We start from the raw sequence: 20,732 nt of genomic DNA, 5'->3' as shown, positions 1-20,732 counted from the left end.
GGTGCATTTTTATTCGGGAAAAAGGGAAATTTCAACCTCAAATTATAGCTTTCCTGGATGATCTTACAGCATCTAACCTTGGTAAGTGGTCTTAGATAGATGAATTCTTATCTATGTTAGATATGAACAAAGCACATTTTGCCTAATAAAAAAGATAGAAAAATGTTCTGGACACCCTAACAACAGACAACATCAAAAATACAAAATACAATATATCATCTTTTTATGGTAATCAAGAGCAGAACCAGCTTTCACCAACAGGACGGTAATGAACTGAAAAATATTTTTATCCATATTTTCCCCCCTATCGGGCGAAAAGTGCTGCTTTTGCTTTAAAAGTAAAAGACAGAAATTATTGATCCCCTCTCATCTCACGTGTAAGGGACTGTAATCACCCTCCCTCGAACCCCCCCCTTCAAGTCCCTAAAATAGTTTATGCCCCTAAAACCCAGTAGGTACAATACGGTAATATATATAGGCCATTTTCATCCCCTTTCCAATTAAATGTTGGCTTCTTGGAAGTACCCCCCCCCCTTCAAGTCCCTAAGATAGTTTATGCCCCTAAAACCCAGTAGGTACAATACGGCAATATATATAGGCCAATTCCATCCCCTTTCCAATTAAATGTAGCGTTCTTGGAAGTACCCCACCCCTTCAAGTCCCTAAGATAGTTTATGCCCCTAAAACCCAGTAGGTACAATACGGTAATATATATAGGCCAATTCCATCCCCTTTCCAATTAAATGTAGCGTTCTTGGAAGTACCCCACCCCTTCAAGTCCCTAAAATAGTTTATGCCCCTAAAACCCAGTAGGTACAATACGGCAATATATATAGGCCAATTCCATCCCCTTTCCAATTAAATGTTAGCGTTCTTGGAAGTACCCCACCCCTTCAAGTCCCTAAAATAGTTTATGCCCCTAAAACCCAGTAGGTACAATACGGTAATATATATAGGACAATTTCATCCCCTCTCCAATTAAATGTTGGCTTCTTGGAAGTACCCCCCCCCCCCTTCAAGTCCCTAAAATAGTTTATGCCCCTAAAACCCAGTAGGTACAATACGGTAATATATATAGGCCAATTTCATCCCCTTTCCAATTAAATGTAGCGTTCTTGGAAGTACCCCACCCCTTCAAGTCCCTAAAATAGTTTATGCCCCTAAAACCCAGTAGGTACAATACGGTAATATATATAGGCCAATTCCATCCCCCTTTCCAATTAAATGTAGCGTTCTTGGAAGTACCCCCCCCCTTCAAGTCCCTAAGATAGTTTATGCCCCTAAAACCCAGTAGGTACAATACGGTAATATATATAGGCCAATTCCATCCCCTTTCCAATTAAATGTTGGCTTCTTGGAAGTACCCCCCCCCCCTTCAAGTCCCTAAGATAGTTTATGCCCCTAAAACCCAGTAGGTACAATACGGTAATATATATAGGCCAATTCCATCCCCTTTCCAATTAAATGTAGCGTTCTTGGAAGTACCCCACCCCTTCAAGTCCCTAAAATAGTTTATGCCCCTAAAACCCAGTAGGTACAATACGGCAATATATATAGGCCAATTTATCCCCTCTCCAATTAAATGTTGGCTTCTTGGAAGTACCCCCCCCCCCTTCAAGTCCCTAAAATAGTTTATGCCCCTAAAACCCAGTAGGTACAATACGGTAATATATATAGGACAATTTCATCCCCTCTCCAATTAAATGTTGGCTTCTTGGAAGTACCCCCCCCCCTTCAAGTCCCTAAAATAGTTTATGCCCCTAAAACCCAGTAGGTACAATACGGTAATATATATAGGCCATTTTCATCCCCTTTCCAATTAAATGTAGCGTTCTTGGAAGTACCCCACCCCTTCAAGTCCCTAAAATAGTTTATGCCCCTAAAACCCAGTAGGTACAATACGGCAATATATATAGGCCAATTTCATCCCCTCTCCAATTAAATGTTGGCTTCTTGGAAGTACCCCCCCCCCCTTCAAGTCCCTAAAATAGTTTATGCCCCTAAAACCCAGTAGGTACAATACGGTAATATATATAGGCCATTTTCATCCCCTTTCCAATTAAATGTAGCGTTCTTGGAAGTACCCCCCCCTTCAAGTCCCTAAAATAGTTTATGCCCCTAAAACCCAGTAGGTACAATACGGTAATATATATAGGCCAATTCCATCCCCTTTCCAATTAAATGTAGCGTTCTTGGAAGTACCCCACCCCTTCAAGTCCCTAAAATAGTTTATGCCCCTAAAACCCAGTAGGTACAATACGGTAATATATATAGGACAATTTCATCCCCTCTCCAATTAAATGTTGGCTTCTTGGAAGTACCCCCCCCCCCCTTCAAGTCCCTAAAATAGTTTATGCCCCTAAAACCCAGTAGGTACAATACGGTAATATATATAGGCCATTTTCATCCCCTTTCCAATTAAATGTTGGCTTCTTGGAAGTACCCCCCCCCTTCAAGTCCCTAAGATAGTTTATGCCCCTAAAACCCAGTAGGTACAATACGGTAATATATATAGGACAATTTCATCCCCTCTCCAATTAAATGTTGGCTTCTTGGAAGTACCCCCCCCCTTCAAGTCCCTAAAATAGTTTATGCCCCTAAAACCCAGTAGGTACAATACGGTAATATATATAGGCCATTTTCATCCCCTTTCCAATTAAATGTTGGCTTCTTGGAAGTACCCCCCCCCCTTCAAGTCCCTAAGATAGTTTATGCCCCTAAAACCCAGTAGGTACAATACGGTAATATATATAGTCCAATTTCATCCCCTCTCCAATTTAATGTTGGGTTCTTGGAAGTACCCCCCCCCCTCAAGTCAAAAAATAGTTTATGCCCCTAAACCCCCCCCCCCCCTCCACTCAAATGTAGATTTCTTGGAAGTACCCCCCTTCAAGCCCCCAAAATAATTTATACCCCTCAAACCCAGCAGTTACATTAGGGGATATATTAATATTTTCAAAGTTGATCTTCTCTCCTAAAAAATGGCTTGAAATACTCCCCCCTCCCCCCCCCCCCCTTAAGTCAAAATATAGTTTATCTGTTGTTCTTTTTTATCATCATTTATTATAGACCGTTGATGAAATGCCTGGTAATGTATCTGGCTCTGCCATCCAATTCTTGCATCGGGTTTGTCAAGTGATCTCACTCCATAATTTCTGACCAAGTAGAGCACTGCTGGAGAAAAACAAAGGGGAGGGGGGGGGGAGACAGTCATGATTAAATATTGTTCAAGTTGGTAACTTCAATAAGAACATGCGGTTGTATATATGGGAAAATGCAGGTCTATAAACGTATATTTCAGATGCAATTAAAATTTTACCCTAAATGACCTTTGACTTTGATCATGTGACCTTCAACTCGGTCAGTGAAACTTAATTGCATTAGTGCCAAAGTTTCAAGAAAAGATCCACATAACAACAAGGCCCAGCATGCGAGACAAAAATGTTGAAAACAGCCCAATCATATTTGAATATTTGCCCTTTTAGCAGTCCATACTATGCTTGGATGATTTGGCTGAAGTTGGAGGCCGGTAATGTATACAGATATTTTACGCCCCTAAAACCCAGGATTACCAGGAAGTCTTTAAACCTGGTGATGTCGTTCAAGGAGAAGCAAGGATAGTTGTCTCAGAAGAAAAGGGAGATATTCGCGGTGAGTAGATTTTAACACTGCAACGGTGGGTTGGGTGCTATCCACCGGGCATGGGACCCGACACTCGCCTGGAAGAATTCGCCGTTTTTAATTAAGCCTTTTAAGGCCCTGTCACATCGTTCCGTGCAACTGCTAGACAGGATTCAGGAATAACTCACTGCAACCATCCTGCCTGTGGGGAATCTACAGGTAGGACCAGGGCTGCCAACTTTTGAGAAGAGTTTGGAGTGAGACATTGCGAGGGAGCAAAGCGAACAAGCCCGAGGCAGAGGGTGCTAGCCTGACTTGAGGACTCCATCAGTCCTAACCCAGGGAGTTCGCGGGCCGGAGCCCAGGAGTCCACCGTGCATTTAGACGTAGACACGGGACTGGGGTAGATTGGGGTTTCAATAACTTACTAAGAAAAATGTGAAAACAGAAATTATGCACTTACCACGATTATATGGATGAAGGTCTATCGTGTGACAGCATCCTGACATCGAGGCACAGACTGCATATGGAACCTCAAAAAAACGAAAAGTTCTGTTGCGATACCTCTCCTCCTACCCCAGTCTCGATCGGCCATTTTGTTATGACTTTTGAAAGAATTATGAGAGGTATTGCGACAGAACTTTTCGGTTTTTTTGAGGTTCCAGTCTGTCCCTCGATGTCAGGATGCTGTCACACGATAGACCTTCATCCACATGTAATCGTGGTTAGTGCATAATTTCTGTTTTCACATTTTCTTAGTAAGTTATTGAGACCCCAATCTACTCAAGTTTCGTGTCTATGTCTAAATGCACGGTAGACTCCTGGGCTCCTGCCCGCTTTGTGGGCCGGAGCTCCCTGGGTTACATCAGTCCATGATGATATTTTTCAATATTTTGACATATACTTCTTAGTACTTCATCATGGACCCGGGGGGGGGGGGGCACTCAGTATATAATGCATAGTGGGTATGTGCCGCGGAGGGGACCCCCATTTTTACACTCAAATTTCCGTTCCAAGGCATAGCATTTTTGTCTTATTGAGAAAAAGAACAAAGAAAGCCGCGCCAAGGCATAGCATTTCCTTCTTATCGAGAAAAAAGAAGAAAGAAATCCGCTCCAAAGCTTCGCATATTTTTCGTTACGCCGTTCCGGTCGCATTGATCTGCTACAATTTTGGTGAAAAGCGGCCGTAGAGCGCTTTTCGACCATCGCCTAAGCGCGAGCGCACCCGGCGGAGGCCGCGCTAGCTGTGTCATGCACGATTGCCCGTTCCATAGGGATGCATACGCACTCACAGAGATACGGAGATCCGTTCCGAGGACCCCCGTTTTCACAAACATTTGTAGTTCCGAAGCCCGTTCCGAGGACCCTCCTTTTTACAATAAGCCCGCTCCAAGGCCCCCGTTTTTTGCCTCGCCCGCGGCACACCCCTACCACTTTTTTGGTCGAGTGCCCCCCCCGGGATCATGGAGCCTTGAACCGCCTCCCATATAATATGTATCAGAGACACATCAAAACAAAAATGGATTTCCCTCGGAAATCCATCTTTGTAGATAAAAATCATGTTAATGTTTGTGATTTTATTTATTTTTACACCTTCATACGCAGTAATGTGTATGAAACTATGAAGGTTAAAAAAATTGGTTAATAAAAAGGTGAAAAATTCAAGGTTTCTTACCAGACCGATCTCGTGTAGATCCCTCGTCGCCTCAATCCGTTTGTCAACCACAAAGCACATACAGTAGGTCTGACCCTTGAACCGCCTCGTTATGTCGTACCTTCGATTAGCGATGTTACAAAATGCCGTTTTGAAGAACAATTTATAGATAAAAATTATTGTTTAACAAATACTAAAATTTAATATGTGATTATAAATAATTATTATAGTAATAATTATCATTTATGATCACATATCAAATTTTAGTATTTGTTAAATAATAATTTTTATCTATAAATTGTTATTTATAATCACGTATTAAATTCTAATATTTGTTGAATAATAATTTGTATCTATAAATAAAAATTATTATCATTTTTTGTTCTATTTCTTTCACGAAACCCTACATTTTCAGTGAATATGCATCAATTGTTACCAGTTCCCTGCTCATTCCTGTTTTCTTTATTAGGCATTCAAATCAAATGCGTCGGTAAGGCCTACACACATTGGACAGAGTCTGAGGGTAGCGGCGACCACCGGAGAACAGTCAGCTACACCACCAACCATGAATACTTCAGACAGGAGATCACTTTGCGTGGTGCAGGTGAGTATAAAGGTGCTTGCTTAATCCTTTCCTGAAAATGAATTGTGTTGCAACCTGCAAAATGTTGCTCTTTGGCCATGCAGAATATTCATTACTACTTTACTCCAACCAGGGTCAGTGCCAGTATATTTCAATGGGGGGGGGGGGGGGTTCAACCAACATGTAAATGTGGTGGTATAGAGTTTACACAGCCCATACCTTTTTTTTTCATGCTTTTCTTTCTTTTTCCCCCCCTTTTATTATTTTTTTCACACCTCTGGGTAATGCCCACCCTATCACCATAGGCACCACCCATGACCCCAACATTAGTGTACACTGGACAGTACCAATAAAAGTACTTTTGATCACTTACTGTACATCCAGTTAACTGGCATTATACTATTGCATTGTAACAATGCTAAGGTACAGTATATCAATATACATGTACAACCAATCAACTCAGGACTTGAGGTTTAATAGTCGTAAAAGGGACATATATTTTGGACTCACTGTTGCCTTTAAGGGCAGGGGAAATCCCAGTAAATCAGGTCTTAAATCCTCCCAATGATTCTTCAAATGGAGAAGAAGAAAGATGGAAGGAAAAAAAAAGAGAATGAAAGTCATTGCTGAATTTCTTGATGGTCCCCTTTGAGAGGACTAAAATATGAATCCCTGCTCTCCTTTCCAGGTAAGGATAACAATACTGCGGATCGAATCACCTTGACTGTGGGAGAACATCGATTTCCCTTTCAGTTCCAGATCCCAAACATATCTCTGCCACCGCCGTTTGAAGGTACATGGGGGTATGTCAGGTACTATGTCAAGATTACCATCGATCGACCGTGGAAATTTGACCATCACACTCAGAGGCTGTTCAGTATTTTCACAGTAAAGGACCTGAACTATGAGTACAATGTATTGGTAAGCATTTGCTTCTTCCATTTCTGGATAAATGTGTGAATACGGTGTAAACCTTGTAATGCAGCATTTAGATTTTATTGTTGTATCTTTTTGTATGTTTTTTTTTTTAATGTATTGAAATAGATATTACTACAAAAGATCAGCAACAAGCTGTTTTTCACCAATGCCCTGATGAGAATATAAATAAATTATTTTATTATTATTATTTTTAAACAAGTGCACACATAGTTTGATACCAAGGATCATATCATTAGGATGCATAGCATTTTCCTGTATTTGAATGTGGGAGAAAATAGCTTGGTAATACTACAATACATGTAAATGATTATTTAAGGGTGACAATTCTCCATTTGAGAAAACAGTTAAGAATGTTCAAGGGAGTATATTGTTTGATCCATGGTTTGCATTAACCCAAGGTGATGAAGGTGACATTGCCTCGAGTGCCCAACTTAAGTGAGTTGAGGCCCTGAAATTCCCCTACAATATTACCAATGTGGTTATGGTTTTTCATAAAAGATTTCACTGCCATCCATCCTGCGAGGGCTGTTTTGACAAGTGATGGGGGATAATTCAATATTATAACAATTATTTGATATTGAAAAAATACATAATACTTGGCAATATATCATGTTGTCAGTGATATACATGGTTTTTTTCCTGGTTATAATCGACTAACATTGAAATAAAATATTGACCACTAAAATGACCATCACTTGTTTTGATGATACATGTATGAAAAAATCTATGCATTCCAAATTCTGGATGTTTTTAAGTAAATGAACATCCGTTCCTCATAGCCAAGACAAATATTGTAAATTTGTATTTTGCAATTGTTGTGTGCTTTGTCATATTTGAAGGGATGGTCCAGGTTGGAGATATTCATATCTAAAAAAAATAGAGTAAAATTCACAGAGCAAAATGCTGAAAATTTGATAAAAATTGGATAACAATAACAAAGTTAATTTTTTTTTAAGATTTGCATTTATTCCGGTGAATCTGTTCTAGGCATGTCTTAATGAATATTCATTAGGTGGGCAGATGATGTCATATCCCCATTTCTTCTTTTGTATACTGTATTATCATATGAAATTAGGCTTATTCAAAATTTTTCTACCAAGAAGTAAAACAATTGGATTGACAATTGATTAAGAGCAGCCATTAGTTATTTATTGCCGCAACATATTTTATCATTATGGAGACACATCATTTACACATGTATGAAAAAAATGAAACAATTGTGATTTCATGTTATAACATAAGAAAAAGGAAAGTGGGAAAATGACTTCATCAGCCCACCTAATGAATATTCATGACAATGTGCATACTATATGATACAACTGTGTTCACAAAATATTGAAAAACTTTAAAATTTATTAACTTGGTTAGTTTCCCGATTTTGATGAAATTTTAAGCATTTTGCTCTGTGAATTTTACTCTATTTATTTAGATATAAATATTTTCAGCCCGGACCATCCCTTTAACTCACGATTCCCACATCCAGTAGATTGCCCATGTGAAGTTAAAAGGGTCTCTTACAGTGTATAGAGCTAAATGAATAAGAGGAGAAGGAGAGGGGGGAACCTACATGTTATCAGCCTCCTCCTCTACCACTGAGCTGAGGAAGATATTTAATTTATTTGCTTTGTCATTTGGCCAACAAAGACCCAGGCCACCTATTAGCAAAACCAGGATCTATTTCTAGTTTTTATTGATACAGGCTGATGTTTGTATAGTATACAACAGTATACAACATGATAAGAGGATTCATCTGTCATATTTTTATCCAGTATAGGTCTGTCTCGCCTCCCCCTTCCTCTGTCTGTCTGTCTCTCTCTCTCTCTCCTTTCTTAATGTGCATTTTAAGTTATGTACACAATTAGCACCTCTGGTTCATTTCAAATATTTATTGATTTTTTTTTCTTTTAATTAATGGCAGCTATATCCTGCTGTTTGTAATTACAGCACAACAAATACAGGTATAAAAGATCCCGGACTGTACATCTTACTTAAAGCTAAATGAAAGTAGTTGCAGTAAAACACTGATTTCGTGAGAAAGTCTGTAAAACCAATGTTAAGTAAATCATCGTAGATCTAGATCTGGTACAGTTACATAAACTGAACTTTGTGAAATCATAAAATCTAAGCTGAAAAATGATCACACTGAAGATCGCCAACATCGTGGGACAGTATATTATTATTGCTGGAATAAAGACCCGACGGAAGTGCCCCGAATCTGCGCTTATTTTGCTTATTTCTCAGCAATTACACAATTTCTTCCAGAATCCTTTGGCACATATTTTTTATTCATACAAACAGACACTTGGGTGGTCATTATATTGGATTCTGTAAAAAGTCATTTTGAGATCGTTACCGCAACTGGCATTTATCTTTAAAGTATCCTTTAGAGATTTTGTTAATTGGGAGATTAAAAATTGTTATAATAGCCTACATGTAATTTATTTTCAAGGAGAATTAGTGTGGGAAATTAAGGTCAATAATTGCTTTGCTTCACATTAGCATCACAAAAGGAGCTTTTAAGGGGCCAGTTGCATATCAGTTGTCAATTTTCTTAAAGACATTAGTGGAATAATGAGCCTTAATTTGAGGGGCAAAACATGTAATCACATACAATTTCTGAAAAGTTGCAAGTGAGTGAGGAAAATGTTGATCCTCTTAATATGAGCAGAGATCTATAGATTTTGACAATATATAGTTGCAAGATTAGCAAGATAATATTATATTTCACCCTTTTTTCTTTCCCTTTTTAAATTTTTTTCTTGGTGGTAGAACTTTTTTTTTTTTTTTTTTTTTTGGGGGGGGGGGGGGGGTGGATGATGCATGGCCCCAAGTACCCCCCCCCTCCTTGTCTATATACCAGTGTAAGGTAAACAATGTATATGTACCTGAAAATTAATTTCACTGAACTCATATTAATTGTCAAAATTTAATTTGTATATACATGTATGTACACTGTATTTCCACAATGAGCTTTGTTGTGTGTGGTTGTAAGTCTGATCCAGCTGCCATACAAACTATTTTAAATGATTTTAATCATTACTTGTCACCGTTTATATCCTTTAGCATTGAAAATTGCCATTCTAAAGGGAAAATAAACCCAGTCCTAGAACATCTCGGTGATCTTTTAAGGGAAGTTGAGAGTGTAAAATCGCATGAACATTGAATAGATGGAGGACAGTGTTATTGTGTATGGACAATGATAATATTGATATTATCATACATGTAGCTTTTTATGATCTAGTTGCCTATTCAATGGTACATGTATAATACCACTGCCTTAAATCCAGGGACAGTACCTTCATGTAATTTGGAGAGAAAGAGGAATCGTCTTCCATCACGATGTACGATGTACAGTTCCTAGTTTTGTAGAAATCTGTCTGCAGACATGAACACATGATGGAAATGTTTCCTGTTTGTTTGGTTTCTTTTAATATGTAAAAATATATGTCAAGACATGATAGTTTGTCTAACTAGATTCTGTTCTTATACATATACTCACATGATTATTATTATGTTTCTATTGAAACAAGTGTATAGGAACTCTGCTGTGCAACTTCCTGCCAATTGTCAAAGAAATCTATAACAGTAATAAGCTCATCTCTTATTCGAATCATTCCTAGCTGTCAGGGAAGAATAACTCATTATTTTTCTCCACCATTGTATGATGAAATAACACTGAACATATAAAGACACTACAATGTTTTAAAATTGCTATTTTGGCTTCCTGTAATTTTATCACAGAGTTAGACCATGGCCTATAAAGTCAAAATGCAGGGTCTTCAGAATACAGGCCTGTATGTTTTAATGTTTTATCTGTGTGATACATGTACTAGGTACCACCAAGTCACCAAGTTGAGAAGACGGTATGTTGCCTGTGCTGCGCTTCTGGACCCATCATTCTGAAAGGAATGGTAGACAAGCGAGGGTATGTCCCAGGAGAGTACATCTTCGTTTCATTGGATCTTCATAACAACAGTTCAAGGAAGATCATTGACATTACTGCAAAACTGCAACAGGCAAGTCTAGAGAAATTGGTCTGAAAATATCTTGGTAAAAATTCCTCTCAATGGACATTATATGTACTGTATGTATAAATGTAAAATACCACTAATTAATGTCTTTGCCAGACATAATGCTGTAAAAGTATTAAGCCCATTAGGCATATACGTGTACCACTGGATTGGAAGAAAGAATTCCTGGTACTTTCAAGTGTGAAACAAATACAGCAATAGCCAACTACTTGAAATATTTCCCTCCCCCTCCAAAAAATAAATATAGTGCTCTGGCAAAGAAATCCTCAATTATCAAGCTATGTCATAGAAAATGCTTGTACATACACATGAAACATTGTGAAAAATCCTTTTCCTAAAACTGCAAGGAGTGTATCTGGATTAGCAGGTGTGAAAGTGCAGAGGAATCAAGAGCTGTTTTCAGGCTGGAACAAATTTTTGTAATTTACATGATATTTTTTGTACTTGGGCTGGTGTGAAAATGCCTTTCGTGATATGCATTCTGAAAAACTGACGTAATGGTGTACTCACAGGTGTTTCTATGGGTTTATAGACATATCTTTGATAACTCTTGCAGGTACCGCTCTTATAAGGTATTGTTTTCCCAGAAGTGCTAGATAACACTCTCAAACTGAAGAACTATTTTTAGAGCCACACCTTGTGTTTAATTTTGTTTGAGTTGTTATATGACAGGTTAGGGGATGATAATTATTTTAAGGGCTTGTTTTACATTTGGATGATTGCTTGATTCTCTGTGCTTTTTATTTTTTTTCAAGGACTATTTTTGTGCAAAGAGCATTGTATGGTACATATTTACCATTATTCTGTTGTGTGTAGGATATGAATGGTCTAAATATTCTTTAATATTGTCTACGGCAAATCTTCAGACATCTCCAGAACAGATAGTCGCCCCAAATTTTAGGTTGTGATGTTGGCAAAATTCTCAGTTGCCCTCATGAATTTACTATGCTGCCTATGCTTCTTGGTCACGTTTCAACCAATTTTTTAGTTCAAATTTCTCTTTAATGTAGAAATCGGATTTCATAAGCTGTTCCTCTCTTCAATGTAGAATTGATGTTATACAAGAAACTATTCTGTATCATAATTTTATCATACACTTTTTGAGGGGCGGGCTCTTTAACTTTCTCTCTGTAAATATGAACTTACTTTGTTCTGACATACCCCATTTCCCGCAGAGGGGGCATTTCACTGCCCAGCGTCATGGCACCGGTAGAACCCACCACCGGAAAGCTGTGAAGACAATAGCTGAACTGAAGCTTGATGGATGCGAAGCCATGGGGTCAGTTAACTATGACAGAGTCAAGATGCTGATCCCTCCTATTCCTCCCTGCCGCTACGAAAACTGCCCCAACATTCAAGTCGAGTATTACGTTGAGGTAAGATTATGTATAAGATGATGGTGCAGCCTCCATTAGTCCTCCCCCCCCCCAGATGTTGGGGGGGGGGGGGTGAAGGAAAACCCGGCTTGAACCTCGGCTAGTAGGTTCTGGGTTATGGATCGGCCCTGAACTCAGAGCCACTGCACTGCCGCAGCAGCTGCACCTAAAAGCCTGGGCTTACTCAGCTTGGCGTGTGCAAGCGCTGGTACACTTTCACACCCTGTGATGTTATCAACTAATTTTACCTCAATTTTGTTCAAATTTATTGATCCTTAACCTGATTTTCAACCACATCAAGCATCAGGGACGGCTTTATTTTGGCTTTGATCTTGATGTATTCATTTGAATTCAAAATCAGACGCCTTTGTTTGGCTCCGAGATCTGTCCGTTTGCATAATTCTGGTCGCTTACTTCAGTCCACATCAAGCTTACAACAAAAACTAGGCGAAGTCAGCAAATGTGTAGCTGCCCTCTACATTCGTTGGATATGAAGTCTGACAATTTGAATGACAGTGTCCAGAGCCAAAATACAGCCGTTTCTGATGCTCAATGTGGCTGAAACCAGGTTTAGGATCAATGAAGTTAGATATTTCGGAATAGACCTTACCTCAATTCACACATGGATGGTTAACATTATCTCTTTATTTATTTGGTATTTTTTCCAAGACATAACAGCTTCCGATCTTTGCTGTTTTAGATATCCAAATAGACCGGCTTGGCCCGCAAGAAAATCCCCTCCCCAACTCCCTGGGCTCCGAGTTCCAGCCTGGCCCGGCCCGGTCCCCAGCATCACCCCCCCCCCCCACCACCCAAAAGAAATGTTGTATTAGAGTATTAATAGGTTATGGAAAAGGAGGGCAGGTAGGGCGTTTTTTTCTTCTTTTTTACATTCTGCATAACATGATCACACTGTTTACTATACATGTACACCCCAACACCCATACCTATACATATGTACATACACACACAAACATTCATAGCTCACTGCAGGGGCCGCGGAACGGTTTTCAAAGTGGGGGGGGGGGGGGCTGAGCCAAAAGTGCGGGGGCTGACCATGCACAAAATTACAATCATATGGTCATTTTTACGTATTTTTACACAGTGTTGGAAAAAAATGGGTTCCTCCCCCCGCTTCCATGGCCCCTGCACTGAAGACAAGTTCATTTTGCTACATTAACTTATATAGTAACCTATATTAACTTATATACACTGCAGTCTGAGATATCTTGTGCACTGCCTCATAATGCACATGCACAGACCCACATGTCAGTTAAAGTGGGGCTGTTCACAATACTTGCAAAGAACGTTGAAAATAATTGTCATCCCAAGTCTGCCTGTTAATTTTTCTGCGTTATACGCCATGTTTAGGTTAACAGACATTGCTAGCGCTAGCCTCAACGCATGGAGAGAGGCTAGCAAAATGAAATCTGAAATAGAAATACTTCAAAAATTATTTTTGCCAAATTGATCGTGGGTCCAGCAGCCACTGTGCAGCGTCACTTCGACGTAGATGTAGCTCTATCGCATAAATAGTTGAACGCCAAACAGGATAGCAGCAACTCCCATCTTTTAATGTCTTGATCTGATGTGGCCGGGGCTTGAACCTAGTCTCAACCTTCCGGTTGAGACGGATGCTCTACCAACTAAGCCATTTTTATTAAGCCAGATTTACTCACAAAAAGAACTAATAAAACTAATAAATGGTTAAATCCCCCCCCCCCTCCCAGGTCATCTTAGATTTAAATTAATAATGAGATAGAAAATTCTAACTTCCTGTTTTCATTCAGAAATATACAATTTGGGGGTTTGCAGTTGTAAAGAAAATGTCTTTCCATCTCTATTGTATGGACGACATTCATTTACATGAAGATCAGTAAAGATAAGTATGTATTTATTGTCCATGATGGAAATTCTTCTTGTTTACATGGCATGCAAATATATGATAAAGACAACAAATTGTATAAATTTATACACATGTAACATGAACAATGCAATCTACATTTGGAACATGACAATAAACAAATGGTTTTCTATGAAAGACATAAATTGGAGCAGAGAAAGAAAAAAAGCTTAGATTTCCAATTTGATGAAATTGGAAAATTAGAAATGGAAATAATGTGACAAAGTTAGGTGCCCTGCCACAAACTATGTTGCTAATCAGCATGCACAAATCCTGTTTTGATGGAACTTGACAGGAGATGATTTAGCAGTGCACACTATTGGAGCTGTAATTGTAATTTACATTGACACAAAATATACCAATATTTAAGAATTTTGTCAAACCAAAACTGTGTATCAAATATTTACGGCAGCCTTTTATGTGCCATAAGAGGGTAGACAAAAAAAAGAAGAAAAACACAATATTTTGTGATACAGTGCACTGAAAAATTTCAAGAAATTTGGGAAGAACATGGATTTATATATTTCATAGAAAACCATTTTTTTCAGTATAAAAAAGTATAAAAGAAAAAAACTGACTACAAAAAACTTTATATTGAATTACACCTCCTGAAGTCATAATCATATAAATAAAGACATTGTTGCAGGAATTCTCAGTATTGTATAATTTCATCTCTTGCATTTTGTTGATTAAAGATCGAGGGGGATGTTTCTGGAACACCAATGGATGCCCATGTGATGCTCCCAGTAGTTATTGGTACAATCCCAGCCTTCCCGCACACCCTCAAGGATCCTGCCCTTAACCCTTTTCCAGTACAACAATTACCAGGCCAACCTGGAATGGCTCCTGCAGGTCAGCCAGGATTCCCACCCCCGGGGCAACAGGGATATCCTCCTCCTGGACAACCTGGAGCACTCCCACCGGGACAGGGGTATCCCCCTCCTGGACAACCTGGAGCACTCCCACCTGGACAGAGGTATCCCCCTCCAGGACAACCTGGAGCACCCCCAACAGGACAAGGGTATCCTCCACCAGGACAGCCTGGATTTCCTCCACCTGGACAACAGGGATATCCTCTACCTGGACAACCAGGAATGCCTCCACCAGGGGATGGGCCATCTGGATATCCTCCACCTGGCCAGCCTGGAGCACCAGCACTAGGACAAGGGTATCCACCACCAGGCCAGCCTGGAGCGCACCCACCAGAAAAATCAGGATATCCTCAACCAGGAGGACGTTCTGATGATGAGGGTAAGGAGTCGTAGTAAAAGTATTGGTAATCTTAGTGGTACTGTGTCTTGCTCATGTCTTTCTGATGTGACACACCTAGCCTAGCACTCAGTAACAGTATCCAAACTGGTTTTACTATAATAACAATAATGTGTTATGTAGCATTTCAAGGAAGAAGTGTGCTTGGTTAATTCTCCTTGGTCAAGAGTGGCAAATGTCTATCGATGTCTTGCCAACTGAGTGCTGTCAACCCTTCACCTTGTGATCAATGGTTATTATTAATAATCAATAATTAAAATCACCTGAACAAGAATGATTTTTGATTGATAGGTGGGGCAAATTAGCTTTATGATTATTTGTGATACATTGGTGGTGTACATTCTACAAAATAGGATGTATAACCATTAGCGTACCTTAGGGGGGGGCAGGGGGGCAGACTGCCCCCCCCCCCGACGAGTCACAACACATGCAAGGGACGTATCTCTGCCCCCCCCCCTGACGAGTCAAAATTGATCCCTGACGAGCTAAGTGAGTGGGCCCCTCCTTTGAACTTGAAGACCTTTTTTTTTTTTTAGGTTGAAGACTTTTTTTTTTTTGGCGGGCGAATTTGCCCCCCCTTTGAAAAATCCTAGGTACGCCACTGTGTATAACCCATCCATGGTATATTTATGATACACTAACAATAGAATGTATATCACCCTTATGATTTTGCCTGGATGTGTTCATTCATTAGAGAATTTCTTAAATAATTTCAAGCTCCCTACAAACTTGAATAAGCACATATCATCGGCGTTCATCCGAACTGGTGTATCAGTCGATTTTGGTCAAAATATCGATATTTTTTCTAGATTTTTGCAGGAATGAAAGTACAAGTCCTTCTCTGTGTAGGGTTAAAATTTTAGGGAGCAGTTAATTTTAGTTTCTGAGACATGTGGGCATATTCAAGGCGATACAAGTTTTCGATAAAATGTACCATTCCCATTGGGAACGTGTAGTGTAGTGAGGAAAACAGCAGCTGTGCGCACTTAATATCCAAATATGCAGTCAGCAAACCATCGTATCTGCATGCATTGACCTTGCAGGTGAAATAGCGATATGTTTTGCTGATTGCACGCATTGGTGTTTTTATAAAGGGAAAAGCATGTAGCTCTTTTGCAATATTTTCTCTGATACTTGGCTCTGGGTTAAAATAAAGATATCAATATCAAGCACTTGTCTTGGTCTTTCCTGCCATGTATTTTTCTAGCAATAAAAATCTTGTAAGGCTCGAGACAGAAAATGGAAATCATACCAAACGTTGAAGTCGAAATGGGTTTTGCTCTGTCATATTGGATAAGATGGTTCAGATGACCACCGATGATATGTTTAACCCTAAAAGGACTGGGCTGTTTGAGATGTATTGAGGACTGGGGGGGGCCATGATGGCCCCCCCCCCTTCTGATCTTGGCCGCCATTCGCATGATCGCGCCGAAATTCGGCATGCACATTCTTTACCATATAAACTTCAAGTCAGTATTTAAAAAAATTCTGAAAATATTTTTCATTTATCATAAATAAAATATGCAAATTTATTCATGAAAAACATTATTTGCAAATTTAACACCCAATTTCACTTCAAATTTTATTTTTTTCCCCCAGATGTCATCTTTGTAATCGAAGGTTTCCACAAAGAAATATTGCAAAAGCCAATTTTTCCTTATGTATTTCTTTGTTTTAGAATTTCTTATGTATTTCTCTGTTTTTTCATCTTTGTTTTTCATTGTGTTTTTCAATGGAAATTATTACAGACCATTTATCAACTAAATTCATTAAGCAGACCAATTTTAACGAAAGCATCAAGGGCCATGATGCCCCCCCCCCCCAGTCCTTTAATAGGGTAAGGCACATATTCATAAAAAGCTACAGTACCGAATTCTGTGTGCAGATGTTATCACTGATTTTTGTTTGTTTGCCTTTTTTTTAGGGGCAGAGGTACAAATAAACTTTTTAAAATGTTTTCCCCCTTGGGGTAAATTTAAGCCATGTAATGCTTCATTTGAATTTTACAGCTTTACCTCCACCTCCAACATACATGGCTGCAGTAGGAGGGCCACAACAGATTGAAGGGGAGAAAGGTGCTTTTGGCAGTGTGACGTATGCACCGCAGTACCCTTACTACGACCCGGACACCCTCTACGCCTCTATGGGTATTCCTCAGGGAGCAACCAATTCATCCGCAGATGGAGGTCCGCCGCCCCCTACGGTTGTCCAGCCAATGAGCATCCAGCAGCCTCAGATGTAGATCTGGTTGGTCAGTTGGCATCCGGTTAATAGCCTTTTGGTCATGATCATGGTTTTTTTTAATGTGTTTGCTGTCATGCGTGCTTGCATTAAACCTCTCAGTACCAATCCATGAAAAGCACACTGAGTTATTGCACACTAATAAGCCAACGGTACTGAGAGGGTTAATAGCCCTGTCGTTAGTTATGCAGCCTTTGAAGGAGCATGAATGCAGAAGGTGTGTATATGATGATCTACATGACAAAGCTCTTGTCACCTACAAGTGGTCATTTACCTACCTTTTGGTAGCTCTAATCAGTTTGTCCATTTACCGTGTGGTCTATATCCATTAAGCCCCCTTACCATTTTGTATAATTTCCAGTAAGGCTGTACACAGTTTGTCTCATATTCACTTGGTGCGTATGATTAGATAATGAACAAAATTTTCATTTGACACAGTGAAAAATAATGTGTATACGAAGTAGAAAATAGACCAAATGTAGAGTTGACCAAGTGTAGAGCAGACCAAATTGATAGGGGACCAACTGGGTTAAGCCCATTTAGTTATAGACCAAGTATCACACAATGTCTGGTAGGTAGACTGCCCCATAGAGGTGAGATATTTTGAGTTTCATTAATTTTGAAAAAAAAATGCTGAATTGTAATATATGCACATATGTTAATATACAGCTGATATTTGCTGAACCATATGGGCTGACTTTATCATAGGTTTATAAAAAAATATATATATGCTATTTTTTGTGTGGTTGAAAGCATGGGGAAGATGTGCCTTGTAGACCAGAAAAACCTCACAATGTATTCTACAACAAACTAGTTTAGTTCATTTTAGAAAATAGGTCAAACGGAAGAGTATTCAAAGCTGATTGTCAGGAATAGTATCTATAGCTTGTGAAATAAATATGTGCTTGTGCGTTCATTTCCTTCAGCAAGTAATTCATTTATATAAAGGTGTTTCCCTCAACACAGGTGAGGTAAATGTAGCAAAATATTAATTTGAAAGGTACAGCATTTAGCAGATGCTCTAATAAAGCCAGGAGGCTATGTTTGCTGCATTTATGCATGTACATATGATAAAGTGTTAGGCCTTATACATGTACAAGTTAGTGTAATAATTTGCCTGAAATATTATCATTTAGCTTTCAAACTTGCTGCTCTACTCTTTTTGTTTGCTTGCCTTTTGATTTGTTGCGGTTTTAGTTGTTTGGGGGGATTTTTCATGAAGACTATGACTTTATTTAATTGTGGCAAAAAAAAGCTGCTGAAAACTGCTGATCTAATAAAAGAGAGCCAATGGAGTAAATTAGAAAGTCAAAAGGGGCCTAAGCTTTCGATCCTAGCCGAATCTTCGTCGGAGGCAAAATGACGAAGATTCTGCTAGGATCGAAAGCTTAGGCCCCTTTTGACTTTATTTAATTGTGGCAGGCTATATTTACCACTGGTTGATTTTATAATTTTCTTGCTTTGTATTCAGTTACAGTCGGACATCTGTTGAAAGAAAATCATTTTTTTATCATTGCTGACAGAGATTTCTACAAAAATTAAATGAATTTTGTGTCAATCGTATGAGACAATCATAGCTCGTAAATCAGATTATGATGTGATTTATGCCTGATACATTGTTGCCTTGATGCTATATATATATATATATATATTTAAAAAAAAAGAATAAAGATACTCTGCTTGCCATCTAGAGAATACAAGAATCACATGATTAGTAGTACAATGCCATCGATCTTGAACTGTTTCAGAAATTAATTTTTATTATCTTTTTTTTTCACACCATGTACACTAAAAAAGATTGTGAATATGTCGTTCATATTTAAAATGTATAATTTTAATCTATGACTATGGCATTGATCCAGTAAGAGAGAGAGAGGGGGGGGGGGGAGGGGGCAGTCATGGGATTTAGTAGACATCAGAGAATTTGAGGAAGGATATTCAAGAGGAATAATCCTGCATACGAAAATATTCTTTTCACACAACATTTCTAATTGTTGTCATTTATAATTTTTGGATTTTTGAAAATAATCCCATGTTGAAAATTTTGTTGTGTAGTAATATTTTGTTTGTTTGGTTGTTTTTCTTTCAGGGGAGGGGGTGTTTTTGCTGTTTGTAAATTTTTGTAAAAATGTTCCAGTTATTCTTGTGAGATGATAATGGAGATATATTACTTATGAAATTTATTGATATGTTGATATTTTTTTTTAACTTCATTTTGTCAAACTAGTGACCAAAGTTTTAGAATTTATATATACAGTATATAGATATATATCATTGGTTACCATTTCTTTCATACTTTGCATATCTTGCATGTTTTTATTTTTGCTATACTCTGTATTTATACCCGCTCTTTGCTTCCATGCGTTTTGTACAATTCTGATGATTGAAGTATTTATTTTTATTTTTCAATAATCGTTATATATTATACACATGTATTATAGATGTAGTCAGATCCACTCTTTTAATAAGAAATTTTCCATTCAAACCTGCATTCAGTATAAACTGTCTTTTTTTTTTCTTTTTCTATTCATTCACCTGAATCTTAATTGATAGACTGCCCAAATTTGTACTTAGGCTGATTTTTTGTAAAGAGAACTAGGCAAATGGAAATATTGAGAGCTTTGGTATACATGTTATTATGATGTGGTCGTAGGTAAATTCATGTAAATATCTTGCATTTCAGATTGATGGGGGGATGATTTGTTCGTGATGAATGTGATTTGGGCCCATGACATAAAGCTTGGAATTTTGTGGAAACTGCATCAGGCTCAAAATATTTCCATTTTTATTTGTGTATTAGTATATTAAGAGGCTGCTGTAGTTATTAGGAACATTAAGAAATATTTCTTTCATGTAGATTCTAATCCTTGCTAGAATTTTAAGAAAATTTATAGTTGATTATAGTTATCTAACTAGTGATGATTGCTTTGAAACAGAAAGGTATAAAAATTGTATTTGATGTTACATGTTAGATTTGAATTCATGTATTTTAAGTGCTAGGCTTTTTTTTATCTCCAAATCCGATTTATGAGTTGATTTTATATACATTAATTCTGTGCATTGATTTAAAGTTTTTAGCCTTGAACTTTTTGAAATACTTGTAGTTTTATTTC

The 20,732-nt window shown here is 38.3% G+C and overlaps 1 protein-coding gene across 1 annotated transcript; it reads left to right on the top strand.

The window, feature by feature from the left end:
• The first annotated feature begins 3,382 nt into the window (after positions 1 to 3,382).
• On the top strand, positions 3,383 to 17,892 carry LOC129253899 (calcium-binding protein P-like). The gene is made up of 7 exons (XM_064095262.1): positions 3,383 to 3,651; positions 5,747 to 5,881; positions 6,549 to 6,781; positions 10,633 to 10,815; positions 12,006 to 12,206; positions 14,805 to 15,360; positions 17,388 to 17,892. Exons 4-7 carry the CDS (start codon positions 10,708 to 10,710, stop codon positions 17,618 to 17,620), a joined length of 1,098 nt encoding a protein of 365 aa, XP_063951332.1. The 5' UTR covers positions 3,383 to 3,651; positions 5,747 to 5,881; positions 6,549 to 6,781; positions 10,633 to 10,707; the 3' UTR covers positions 17,621 to 17,892.
• Positions 17,893 to 20,732: the final 2,840 nt, after the last annotated feature.

Source organism: Lytechinus pictus, chromosome 2 (genome assembly GCF_037042905.1).
Source record: "Lytechinus pictus isolate F3 Inbred chromosome 2, Lp3.0, whole genome shotgun sequence".
Lineage (NCBI taxonomy): Eukaryota > Metazoa > Echinodermata > Echinoidea > Temnopleuroida > Toxopneustidae > Lytechinus > Lytechinus pictus.
The sequence above is the reverse complement of the archived record's forward strand: the minus strand, read 5'-3'. Positions and strand labels throughout refer to the sequence as shown.

Coding starts and splice junctions, on each gene's coding strand:
- LOC129253899 (XM_064095262.1), top strand. CDS start 10,708: ATGGTAGACAAGCGAGGGTATGTCCCAGGAGAGTACATCTTCGTTTCA. Junction 12,207..14,804: donor AAGTCGAGTATTACGTTGAG/GTAAGATTATGT, acceptor TGTTGATTAAAG/ATCGAGGGGGATGTTTCTGG. Junction 15,361..17,387: donor AGGACGTTCTGATGATGAGG/GTAAGGAGTCGT, acceptor TGAATTTTACAG/CTTTACCTCCACCTCCAACA.